This window comes from Poecilia reticulata, chromosome 19 (genome assembly GCF_904066995.2).
Source record: "Poecilia reticulata chromosome 19, P_reticulata-male-v2, whole genome shotgun sequence".
Taxonomy (NCBI): domain Eukaryota; kingdom Metazoa; phylum Chordata; class Actinopteri; order Cyprinodontiformes; family Poeciliidae; genus Poecilia; species Poecilia reticulata.
This window is the reverse complement of record NC_088848.1, coordinates 3,599,093-3,611,397: the sequence shown is the minus strand read 5'-3', so window position 1 is coordinate 3,611,397 and position 12,305 is coordinate 3,599,093. Positions and strand designations below refer to the sequence as shown.

Genomic DNA, 12,305 nt, shown 5'->3' with positions numbered 1-12,305 from the left:
GTCATTATTTTGACTTTATTCTTGTGCAACTTTATATCTCTTAATAGTAAGACTTAATTCTTGTAATTTTAGGACTTTTTTCTCAAAGTATTTTCACTCTTCTCATTGTTTCGACTATTTTTGTACAACTTTATTCTCATGATATTATTACTTTATTCCTATATGACTATATTCTTGTAATATTATGACTTTATTCTCGTCGTTTCAACTTTATTCTCATTATTTTGACTTTATTCTTTTTATTTTATATCTTCCATCCATCCATTTTCTTTACACCTGCCTCTCCAGCTAGCGTTCCAAACAACCATGCACACTCACACTCACACCTCGGGACATTTTGGAGAGGCCAATTAACCTGACAGTCATGTTTTTGGACTGTGGGAGGAAACCGGAGCACCCGGAGAAAACCCACGCATGCACAGGGAGAACGAACCCAGAGCCTTCTTGCTGCAAGGCAACAGCTCTACCAACCGTGCCACTGTGCAGCCCCTCTATTTTATAACTTTATCCTCCTAATTAATTTTATTTTATTTTGCTTTCTCCGCCCTGATACTCCGTCATACTTGTTGTTTCTGCTCTCATCTCGTCTCGTCGATGTTTGTTTTTCAGAGGGAGGACGTTCATGAGCAGCCGCAGCGAAGCCGCGTACATCGGGGGCATCTGCTCCTTGACGAGGGGCGGCGGCATCAACGAGGTAAAGGAAGAACGGCAGCGTCCTGCAGCCGCCATGATAACTTTCCCCTGATTCATTTCCTGTGTGGCTCCTCAGTTTGGCAGCGTGGGTCCGATGGCCATCACTCTGTGCCAGAGTCTGGGGCAGAACATCGGCATGCTGAGGAACAAAGAGCGAACAGCTGCAGGTAATTCATCACTGATCTTAGCCGAGAGCTTCAAAAACAAAATGGCCGACGCTCAAGAGAACAACTCAAATTTAGCCCTTCTTACACCTTCATGGCTGTTTTACTTTTCCTTTGAGAAATGTTTACATTGCCTTTATTGGCATCATTTTTTAATCACAACTTTACATGTTTGAGGTGAGAAAGTTATTTTATTTTATCTACTGCAGTGACACAACACCATAAAATCAGAGTAAGGAAAAGTTCAATTTATCCAACTAGGACTGAAACAATTAATCAAATGAATCATGATGAATTGATTATTCTAAAAAGTAAAAGCCCAAGATGACCATTTGTTGAAAGATCTAGATACCGAGAACTAATTAAGCCAACAAAAATACATTTTGCATTTAAAATAAATAAAAAAAAAAACATATTTGCTGTAAATATGTTTCACACAGAAATAATTTAGTTTCATGCAAAAATAAAAGAATAAAATCAGCTTTTACTACCAATTATTAATAAAAATTAACATGTTATCACTACACTGTATTGATGAAGGGCTTAACTTTTTAATGTTCAAAGTATTTTTTATCCACAAATGCTCAAACGTTCATTAAATGAATGCTTTTAATGCATTTTATACAATGATTATTTTCTCCTTTAGAAATAGACTTGAATTATTTGTTTATTTGAATAAACTAGCCCTACTGTCTTATTCTAATAATGTATAAAATATGCTTAAAATCAGATGAATTTTTATCTGATATTTCTATTAATTGACGGAATAATCCATTACTGAAATGACCGAAACCAATAAAACATGTAAAACGAAACATATTTCTGACTTCGTTAATGTAGATTTTGCATTTCTAAAACCTGAAACTGCTGTTACTTTGACTGGTCCGTCAGTGTAAGTTTCATCTCTGTAGAATATATTCTATTATTTTTTAATCACAGAAGTTTTTGTGTTTGTCCAGGAGGCTGCAGGTGTCCAGATCCATGGCTGGGCTGCATCATGGAGGACACCGGGTACGGAAGATTTTCAGGAAAATAAACGTTAACATTACGTGTCTTGCAAAAATGGAGCAGCTTCTTCCACGTTTGCTGTGTTTCCTTATGTGATTTGTGACATTTTCTTCTTGTGCAATGGATTTACATCAAGATTAAAATACAAACAGTTGGACTCTTTTTTATTAATTCACACCGTTTAGTTTTTTTTCCGCCTCATTTTTCTTCCATGTCGCCATTATGCTCCTTTTTATTGAGCTACCACGTAAAATCCTAATCAAATTCATCACTTGTATTTGCATCCATCAGCTACTACCTGCCCAGGAAGTTTTCCCGCTGCAGTATTGACGAGTACCTGCGCTTCCTGCAGCAGGGAGGAGGAAGCTGCCTGTTTAACAAACCCACTAAGGTGATTCAGCTGGCGGCTCTGTTACAGTTTAAACTAGGGATGGAAGTTATTGATTAATGAGTTAATCTAAGGTTGATTGATCTTATAAATCTACTAATGATTGATTAATAAGTGGTAATTTTCTTAAAAACCTGAGTTTTCTCATAACACCCCTCAGATTGTGGCTACGTTTTTCATAACATGCTAAATGTGTTAGCTGCATTAAATACTGGCTGTATGAACATAAAATTGTGGTTTTCTCTCATTACTACATTTAGTTATAAAACGTAAAACAGTTTAGGTTGCTAAACAGTTTAATAAAAGATGGAAAGTATAATAACCCCATGAACAGAGAACTGCTCATACAGAAAAAGTTTTGCTCTTGGAGGATTGTGAAAACTTCGCTCCGTAAAGTGCAACAAGAAGCTTTTCGAGTGTTTACATTTAAAACCAGAACCGCATAAAGTGCATTTTACATCCCACACCGGACTCTTTCTGGGTCGTTTCTCATCTCTTTCCTGTTATGGCATCGCGGCCGCCATCTTTGTTTCTGACATTCTCCGGTTAAGAATGATCAGCGGCGCCCTCTGTTGGGTGGCGGCCAAATTACAACACTGAAACAAAGTCTTAAGTGAACGTTTTTAATCGATTTGAACTCATTTTATTTTAATAAACTATTAATTAAATAATTAATTGTTTACATCCTTAGTTTAAACACTTTTATGTAAACAGAAATATTAGAAAAATCTGGTATTGCTAATCTGTATTTAAATTAAGTTTTGAACTGCAGTCTGAAAATGAGACATGATGCTGTTCTGTTATTTTCTGTGTAGCTGTTAGATCCCCCAGAATGTGGGAATGGATATGTGGAGCTGGGAGAGGAATGTGACTGTGGATCACTGGCGGTGAGCATAAACTAGCCCTACTGGCACCTCTGACATAAAATATTCATTTATTGCAGTAGGGCAATATCAAGCTAAATAAATCCTGCTTCAAGATGTTTTTTTTGTGCTGTTATTGTAGGGAATGGTAGCAAAGCGTGGCATCTTATGCCAGCTGTGAACACATGAGGTTTGCTAAATAAAATAATAAATAACTTTATCTGAAAGTGCTTTTTTGTGTTGCGTGTCTACCTTATTGTTTTATTTCAGGGGCACCAAAAACAAAAAAGTGGTGCATTTATACAAAAGAATGCCACTTGTAGATCATCTCAGTGTGTTGCATTGAAAAAGATTTCAGGTTTGTCACTTTGTTTCATGTTTTGTAACGTCTGTCTGGCCTTTAGGAGTGTAGTCAAAGTGGAGCCAATTGCTGTAAGAAGTGCACTCTGACCCACAACGCCATGTGCAGCAATGGGCTGTGCTGCAGGGACTGCAAGGTGAGCTCCGCTGGCTTTCATCTCCAACTTAATTATAAATGTTTCCAGGTCTGAGAAGTTATACAAACACTCAGCAAAGGTCGTAAAGCCTCTCTGAGTTGGAGAATTAAATATTGGACTTAAATTCTGCTCACTAAGTTCTGGTAACAATTGTCTGAGCACTTTGTTAGGACTGAAGTCCAGTGATCTGGTGGTTGTATTTAAAGAGGACCTATTATGCAAAATTCACATTTTGGACATTTTTATGCTTCCATTTTGGTTTCTGCTTCTTGAAACATCTAAAAAGTTTTGGGTTTTTTTGGTGTCTGAAAAAGGAGCCGTTTCAAAAACCTCCTGAATGTTGAGCCATATTCGACAAGCACTGCGTCGTTACCTTTCAACCCAAGCGGAGTTCCAGCACATTTGGTCAGCTGTTTTTACTGCTGTATGTGCTACACCTGTCACAATAGTCAATAAATCAATTAATTGCATGATAAATTAAAACAAACTCAATAATTTCTATTGGCATGATTCATAGTTTATTTCTTTTTTCTCTCTTTCTACCAAAAACTGGAGAATAAAAGTCTTCAGTTTGGTGCTTTGGTCTCAACCAGCCCTTTTTTTGAAGGACGATTTTGTTTTACAAAGACTTCAAAATGAATTTTATTTGTTGTTTTGTTTATTTGTTTTGGATATTTAAAATGTCTTCCAGGTCCAGTGTTAAATGTTCATTAGAATTTAATGTTTACTGATCTTTGAGAATGTGCTCTTGCATTATTATTTTTACCATTACCGATATATTACTTTAAATGGTCTCAAAACAACAATTGCTGCTTTTTACTCTTTTATCACAAAAACTTCTGGAGAAATTTATCGTCCAGCAAAATGTGTTACCGTGACAGGCCTCGTATATGCTGTACAATGGCTGCTGGAAACGACAAGTGTTTTGTCGTTGACTCACCGTCTAGAAACTACTTGCTGCATTTTTGTTGTTTGTGCGGAAGGCTCCACTTCTGCTTTTCAAAGCTTTACAGAATCATTGTCTAAGAATGATTCTGTGCAATAAAAAGTAATTAACATGTTTTTACAGAAATAAGCTAACCTGTTAAAGGAAGCATAATAGGTCACCTTTAAAGAATAAATAGCTGGTAAAGAAAAGAATACAGAGTCTGAGTGTCTCTTAATCTGGGTTTTAAACACTCTCACTGATTCCTTCCTCTGTTTTCTGGTGTCTCATTTCTCCGTCCTGCAGTATGAGCTCAGAGGAGTGACCTGCCGCGATGCCGTGAATGACTGTGACATTCTCGAAACCTGCACAGGCGACTCCAGCCAGGTGAGGGAAGAACTTTTATCAGGTGAACGTATTAATAAATCTAAAACTCAGTCTGACTGATTTGTGTCCTTCAGTGTCCTCACAACGTCCACAAACTGGACGGATACACGTGTGAAGCTGGCCAGGTGAGACGGCGTGTTTGTTTGTTTTCTGGCGGTCAGTGAAGCATCTGCTTCTCTTTTTAAAGTCACTTTTCGTCTCATCAGGGTCGGTGTTACGGTGGCCGCTGTAAGACCAGAGATGGCCAGTGCAGAACTCTATGGGGTTACAGTTAAGTCCGACTTTAACGTTTCTGATGCCACACCGCCCCCTAGTGGCTCTTTAAATCTCCTTCAACTCCTTCACATTTTATCATGTTACAATCTTGTGGAATGCATTTGAACGTTTCAGTTTTAAATATGAGTTACTTTGTTTTTTTTGTTTTTGTTTATCACCTGAGATCCTAATAAAAATACTTTAAGATGAGGCTTTAAAGTGACTTTGGATATTTTTTGGCTGTTGACTGAAAGAGTTTGTTCATGTGTCTCAGACTCGGCTGACAGGTTTTGTTATGAAAAGCTGAACTCGGAGGGAACGGAGAAGGGGAACTGTGGGCCGAACCCCGGTGGGCAGGGATGGGTCCAGTGCAACAAACAGTAAGAAAATCATCACTAAAACAGGCTGGGCAACAAATATGTTTTTATTTGATCAAATTTTTGGTTTTTGAAGATTTAACTTTTGGAAAATCTGGATTTTTTTTTCCCACCAATGCACTCCTTGGGTTTTATTATTTCAGAGTGATCTCAGCGCGCCCAGAACCGCCATTTTGTTTGCCAAACGGGTTTTACAGCTATTTATTTAAACTCAATGATAAAATATTAGGAACAGACTAAGACTATTTTAAAACGTTAAAAATAAAGTTTTAATATTACCAGACTAAAGTTTTAATTTTATGAGAAGTAAATCACAAAAACTAGCAAAAAAACATTAGAACGAGGAATGCTGAGCATCTTGTGAAATAATACTTTGATATCAGTTTAACAAATACAGAAATACTTTATGTTTTAAAGCATCAGATTGTTATCAGTAGCAGGACTTTGAAACTAACGACTGAATCCGTTTTGAAAAAGAATCTGTTCTTTAAAAAGAACAAACTGAACAGATTCAGTCTGTTCACGTCAGATCTTGATAACTCTTACAACGTCATAGTTTTAGAACGTTCAGTTTGTAAAATTGGTCATTTTATGACTATATTCTCATAATTAAACAAACATTCTTGCAGTTTGGCTCTAATACGCCATAGTTTTTTATTATTATTTTATTTAATCTTTATTTAAACCAGTGATTTCTTTAGGAGAAAGTCTTATTTGCAATAAATATCAATAATAACGCTTTTAAGTCACTGAAGGTTAAAATAAAAGCCACTTTTTGAATAGATTTTCTGTCATTTGTTGTTATTGGCTCCCTGTAGCTCAGAGAATAGACTTTAAAATACTGATGTTAGTTTATAAATCACTGAACGGTTTAGCACCACAATACATTAAAGATCTGTTATTGCTGTACCAACCGTCTAGACCCCTCAGATCTTCTGGTTCTGGTCTGCTCTGCATCCCCAGAACCAGAACCAAACTAGGAGAAGCAGCATTCAGTTTCTATGCACCACAGATTTGGAGCAAACTTCCAGAAAACTGTAAAACAGCTGAAACACTGGGTGCCTTTAAAAATCAACTTAAAACCCACCTGTTCAGAGTTGCTTATGGCTAAATTAGGGGTAGAGTGCCGGTTTTGATGTCTTCCATGTTTTTATGTCTTTAATGTTTTTAATTTCTTTTTATTTCTTTTCTACGTTTTAATGCTTTGTTGTTTTTTTAAAACTCTCTCTCTTTCTCACTGTTTATTTAATGTCACATGCTATTTTTATTTTAATTATGTGAAGCACTTTGAAATGCCTTGCTGCTGAAATGTGCTATACAAGTAAAATTTCATTGATTGATTATTATTATTATTATTTTTAGAAAAGAAAAGAAAGCCAGGTTGTATTTTTTAGCCATGTCGCCCAGCTCTCCCTTCAGTGTGGAAGCTCCCGTGTTTCCTGTGGACTTTAGCGTCTCGGTGTGTTTGCTCTCGTCATGCAGAGACGTTCTGTGTGGGCTGCTGCTTTGCACCAACCTGACAGAAAGGCCCAGATTTGGGGAACTGCAGGGAAGACTCACCAGTTTGACGATCCATCACCAGAACCGATACATGGACTGCAGGTGAAGCAGGGAAAGCAATTAAGAGTTGAGGTTAAGAACCAGGATGCTTGATTGTGACTGTCTGAGTTCCAGAGGGGGTCATGCGGTGCTGGACGACGGTCTGGATCTGGGCTACGTGGATGACGGGACGCCATGTGGGCCAAACATGATGTGTCTGGAGCGCCGTTGCCTCCCCGTGCCGACCTTTAACCTCAGCTCCTGCCCCGGCTCCTCAACCTCACGCATCTGCTCCCACCATGGGGTGAGCCCACGCCCTTTGACCCCAGAAACCTCCCCGCCTGGGCACGCCACGCGCTTACAGGGTGTTTTCACACCTGATGGTCCGCATACTTACTAATAACTAACAAGTAACTAATAACTAATATGGCTTTTCACTTCAGTCAGCCTGTCCAAGGGCTTCAGGTGGAAATTAGCTTTTTTTTTCCTCTATAACTTGGTACCATACGTCTCTCCTTTTAAAAGGTTAATAAAAGGTTGGACATTGTCTTTGTGTAAGTAAACAAACAGTATGAAAAAAATAAGAAACTGACTCGGTTTGACTGGGGACCAAAATTGCAACATTTGTTGCATTTTCCGCTGCTGCGGTTAGTTTTCACGCTGCAGTTTTGAAAAACCTGTTCCCCTCCTCACCTGTGGGGGCGCTGCAGCAAGAACCACTGAAGGGAACGACACAAAAACCTCTGAAGACGACATGAGCGCATCTTTCTTATTCACAAAATGCAAACAAAAATGGATTAGCGTCACATTTTAGTGGTTGTAGGATTTATCTTTTGTTCACCAAGACAGAAGAGTTTGTTTTGGTTGTATTTACCCAGAATGCCCCGCGCTGAAGTTCGCTTCCTGCTTAAAGAGCGGTCTCCTGTCTGACGTGATACATGTATGCATTCAAACCAAACCAGAGTTGACCTCAACCGAACCGAAATCTGTGTTTCAGCCGAACCAAACTTAACTTCTTTGGTATTAATTTCTCCCCAAACGTGAATTCATCCTAAAATTAACTCCGGTTTCCTCTCAGACCTGCAGTAACGAGGTGAAGTGCATCTGTGATCCCGATTACACCGGGAAGGACTGCAGCGTGTTCGACCCAATCCCGACGCCGACCCCACTGGAGGGACCAGAGAAGAACAAAGGTAACACGGAGGCGTTTTAGTTCATTTACCTGCCAAAAACTGAATCCCCTGGAAAAATATTACCATTAGCATCAATGTCAGTTTAATATCTGTATACTTTTAAGTTTTAAAAGTGTTATTATTTTCGATTTGCATTAAAAATGTTTTATTTTAAAGGATTTCTAAAAAAAAAAAAAAGAAAAAAGTTTTTGTTCTGAAGTATGAAAATATTTGTTATTTTATGAAGGATAAAAATGTTTTAAAAAGTTTATTTTTATTCTGAGGGATAAAATATTTTTATTTTAGATTTTTATTATAAAGGAATTTAAAGGATTTTAAAGGATAGTAATGTAGATAAACTCTGGATTGTTTATCCAGAGTTACTGGATAAACAATCCAGTAACTCTGGATTGTTTATTGTAATGGAACATGTTTTTGCCTTTGAATGTTAAGTTTTATACTTGAATCTTTTGGCAATGGTTGAGAGGTTTTATTTTGGCTCTTTGCATTATTTAGCCTCTTCAGAGCCTTCATATGTTATCAGTCTGTTAAAGAAAGTATTATTGATAGCAGTACAATTTGCACAATGCCTGTTTGGTTTAGTTTTCTTCTTGGAAAAAGTTATTAAAACAAGTTTTTGTCTAAATTAAGGTAAATTCATGGTTCCTTTTTCCACATAATGTAACCGGTAGTGCTTATGATTAAAAAAATAAATAATTATGTGATCGGTATCGGTGATTGGCCCTCATGGGTGATCGGAATCGGCAGGAAAAAACCTGATCGGCACATCTCTACTGCATACTTCCAGTTTCTACCCAGAGGCAAGTTTCTGTTTAATCTTTTATAAACATTATCTTTGGATTTGCCTCTAGCAGCGCCACGTTTTTTTCCTTCAGACCTCAGTTTGATCTGAAATCCTCCAGGTTTCCATTACAGCACAAACCAAGGAAACTCATACTTCCTCCTCTGCTTTCTCGCTCTGCTCTCATTCTGGCCGACTTCGCTCCCACAGGTCCCAGTGGCACCAATATCATAATCGGTTCGGTGGCTGGTGCGATTCTGCTCGCTGCAATAATCCTGGGGGGAACAGGCTGGGGATTTAAGTAAGAGTCCTGGCTGCATGCATGTCTGCGTGTCTCTGTGTGCTGTGCTTCTCCAAACACGTCTGCAGCTGCTGCTTGGTTTGTTTACGCTGCTGCATGTGCAGAACATGGTTGTCAATCTACGTGTTTTGATATTTAATTCATATTTAAAGCACAAATGTCTTGTTTAAGAAGGAACTGCAGCTAAGTGAGCGCAGAGAATATTTAATTTCCTAACATGAAATCACTATTCTATATTTTTCTTTGTGAGATTATTCATGCGTAGTAAAAGTGACTTTTATGCTTTATAGCAAGAAATGACTGGATACTTTCAGACTTTTGGTAATTTATTTTACCACCTAGTCTGCACATCCTTAAAAGTCTTAAATGTATTAATCTAAAGTTAAGGCATTAAAATGTCTTAAATCTATTTTAAACGGTAAGCTGGCCTTACATATGTTGATCATGATATCCTATGTAGTCTTTGTATCTCTTCTGACTTTTCAGTCAGGCAAACCTTAGAGCTGCTTCTTCACTGCGTTCTGTGATTTGAAGCGATTAAGGCTACTAGCAGCAAGCAGCTAATATGCCCTTGCTAGCTAGCAAAGTGTATTAGCAGTTATAGATGCAGTGGAAATGAAGGTAGGAGAAAAAACTAGTTAGGTAGCTCACTTTTTTTTTTAAAGCAAGCTAGCAAAAAATGGTGATCTAGCTAGTTAGCTATCATGGTGCAAATTTATCACCAGCTGGCTGGACATCGTTTGTCTTCGCCATTGGATCATTTCTGTTGCGAACCTGTATGATGCTACATTCATTCTGTGCAAAAAAGCTTGGGTTTTTCAGGCCTTTAGACTGATTCTTTTGTACATTTTTGACATGATATAGGTCTTAAATTTCATTCAAAATGGTCTTAAAAAGTCTTACTTTTGAGCTGGTTAGGGTGCTACCTTCTGTAATCTATATGCGATAAAATGGTAAATCTTTGCTAATTTGGTAACAAGCTGGACAATTTAAAATCCTGTCATGTAGAACCTGCAGAGGTGTTTTGACATGAGTCCACGAGTCATTTCAGTTTTTTTTTTCCCTAAATCTATTTGTAGGATGAGATGATGGTTTCATGATTCATGTAATTATGCGGTTTATCTTGGAAAATGCAGCTCCAGGATCAGATATTGGGAAAATATGACGCCGCTCAAAATGGTGTGTGGAGCCGACACATTTTTTAAAGGGAATGTTTTGGAATATAATTATAAATTATTGTGGTATTTTATGAAAGCATCGACTTTATTTAGAAAAATGTGTTGGGCAGAAAAATATCTTTGATCCTCAGATCTTAGTTTGACCAAAAGTTTTGACAATATTTTGCGAGATAAGTGTGAGAGACGGAAATCTGCAGTTGTATCTAGAAATGTTTTTTCTTTCCTCTGTTTGTTTCACTCTGCTAATAATATCATGGCTCCAGCTTTGCCGTGGCATGCCTGCACCGCCCGAAGGAACAAACTCGTTTACTGTCTTCTGTCATCATCTCAGAAATCCGCGGTGGCAGAGTTTAGTCTACGGATGCGAAATGACAGAAAGCTCTTCTGATTCCTGTTTACGGCTTTGCTGTTGAAGCTTTTAGTCCTGCTGCATGTTTTTCCCTTTGTGCTTCATGCATAAGTGATGGTTGATGATCTGACTGGAGCTTTTTTTGTTTCATCCCGTCGCTGCTGCCGATCCAGGAATATCCGGAAAGGACGGTACGACTCAAGATTTTAATCCTAATCCCAGTCCTGGAACATCGCTGGCCTTAGTTTCAGTTTTATACACACTTTTAATTTAAAGCATTTTTAAAATATCCACATATTCACAGATATCCGTGTGGTTTTATGTTTGTTTGCACCAGTCCTGAAACGTTGTGTTTTGTAGACGTTAATTCATTATATTTACATCAAAATAAACAGTTAATGCAGTTTAAAAAACAAAACATATTAGATTTTCTCATTTCTTGTTTTTTTTATTATTATTTATTCACCGTTGCTGTGTTTATACAATTTGTGTATTTTGTTGGTCATTTTCCTTTTTTTTCTCTCTTTTTTTGTGTTGAAATCCATTCAAATTTTTATTGTTGTTTCCACAAGCAGAAGTTATTTTGTCATGTACTATAAATCTGCCAATTTTCCTGCATGGAATGGAAAAATTAATCAACTTTAAAATCTTTGCACAAAAAAATAAAAAAATGACCAGAATTAATGCACTTTCATTCATTCTTAGATTTGTTATTAAAACCTACAATTAAGATGGTAAATTTCAGAAAGGTCATGAATTATTGTTATATTATCTGATAGCATTCATTAAAAATGAAAAAAATTTGAATTGTTTCCACATTTCTTCTTTAAAATATCATTTTTTGTGGTTTTTAAGGGAAACAATAGGTTTAAATAAATTTCAGCTGTAAAAATGTAGCAATATTTGTGTAAATTCAAAATATATACTGTAAAAGTGTAAATTAGCTAAAACAATTGCGTTAAAATTATTTGTAATTGTTTCAGTTTGGTTTTTATTGTTTCATATTTCCTGTATTATTTCATTTCATTATGAAATAATTTAATGTCTGCTGACCAATCGCCTTGTTTCAATTGGCTAAATTTAGAAAATAGTTTCTCAATCTGCTGCGACATAAGAAAATAAAATCAGGGTTTCCTCCCGAAAACGTTTTAACCTCGATGCTTGGAGCGCCAGCAGTCATTCGTCCAGCGGCCGCCATGTTTTTGACTTAAAAAATGTTTAAAGTTGACAGGAAATTGAAAATATTACTTGATAGTTATGCATTCTTGGAAGACTGGAAGATCAATACCTAACACCAACTATAAAGTCTTAAAAAAGGCAATAATAATAATAAAAAAGATAAATTAACAATGCTAAGCCTGGTGGGGGCACAAGTGAAGCCTGGTGGCCCGCCAGGCTGATAATACA

At 37.1% G+C, this 12,305-nt stretch overlaps 1 protein-coding gene across 3 annotated transcripts in view; it reads left to right on the top strand.

Moving 5' to 3' along the window:
* adam11 (ADAM metallopeptidase domain 11) overlaps positions 1–12,305 on the top strand; it is a 39,905-nt gene that overhangs the window by 24,596 nt on the left and 3,004 nt on the right. For 2 of the 3 annotated variants that reach the window (XM_008436649.3, XM_081600565.1), the window contains exons 12-26: positions 610–694; positions 770–860; positions 1,817–1,868; positions 2,157–2,256; positions 3,069–3,140; positions 3,521–3,613; positions 4,845–4,925; positions 5,000–5,050; positions 5,132–5,195; positions 5,455–5,560; positions 7,040–7,159; positions 7,232–7,400; positions 8,175–8,289; positions 9,281–9,371; positions 11,072–11,665. In XM_008436649.3, coding sequence (XP_008434871.3) covers positions 610–694; positions 770–860; positions 1,817–1,868; positions 2,157–2,256; positions 3,069–3,140; positions 3,521–3,613; positions 4,845–4,925; positions 5,000–5,050; positions 5,132–5,195; positions 5,455–5,560; positions 7,040–7,159; positions 7,232–7,400; positions 8,175–8,289; positions 9,281–9,371; positions 11,072–11,108 — 1,327 coding nt within the window. In that variant the 3' untranslated portion in view covers positions 11,109–11,665. Of the gene's footprint in view, positions 1–609; positions 695–769; positions 861–1,816; positions 1,869–2,156; positions 2,257–3,068; positions 3,141–3,520; positions 3,614–4,844; positions 4,926–4,999; positions 5,051–5,131; positions 5,196–5,454; positions 5,561–7,039; positions 7,160–7,231; positions 7,401–8,174; positions 8,290–9,280; positions 9,372–11,071; positions 11,666–12,305 lie in introns of those variants that run through there. The other variant, XM_008436646.3, reaches the window with a different exon arrangement.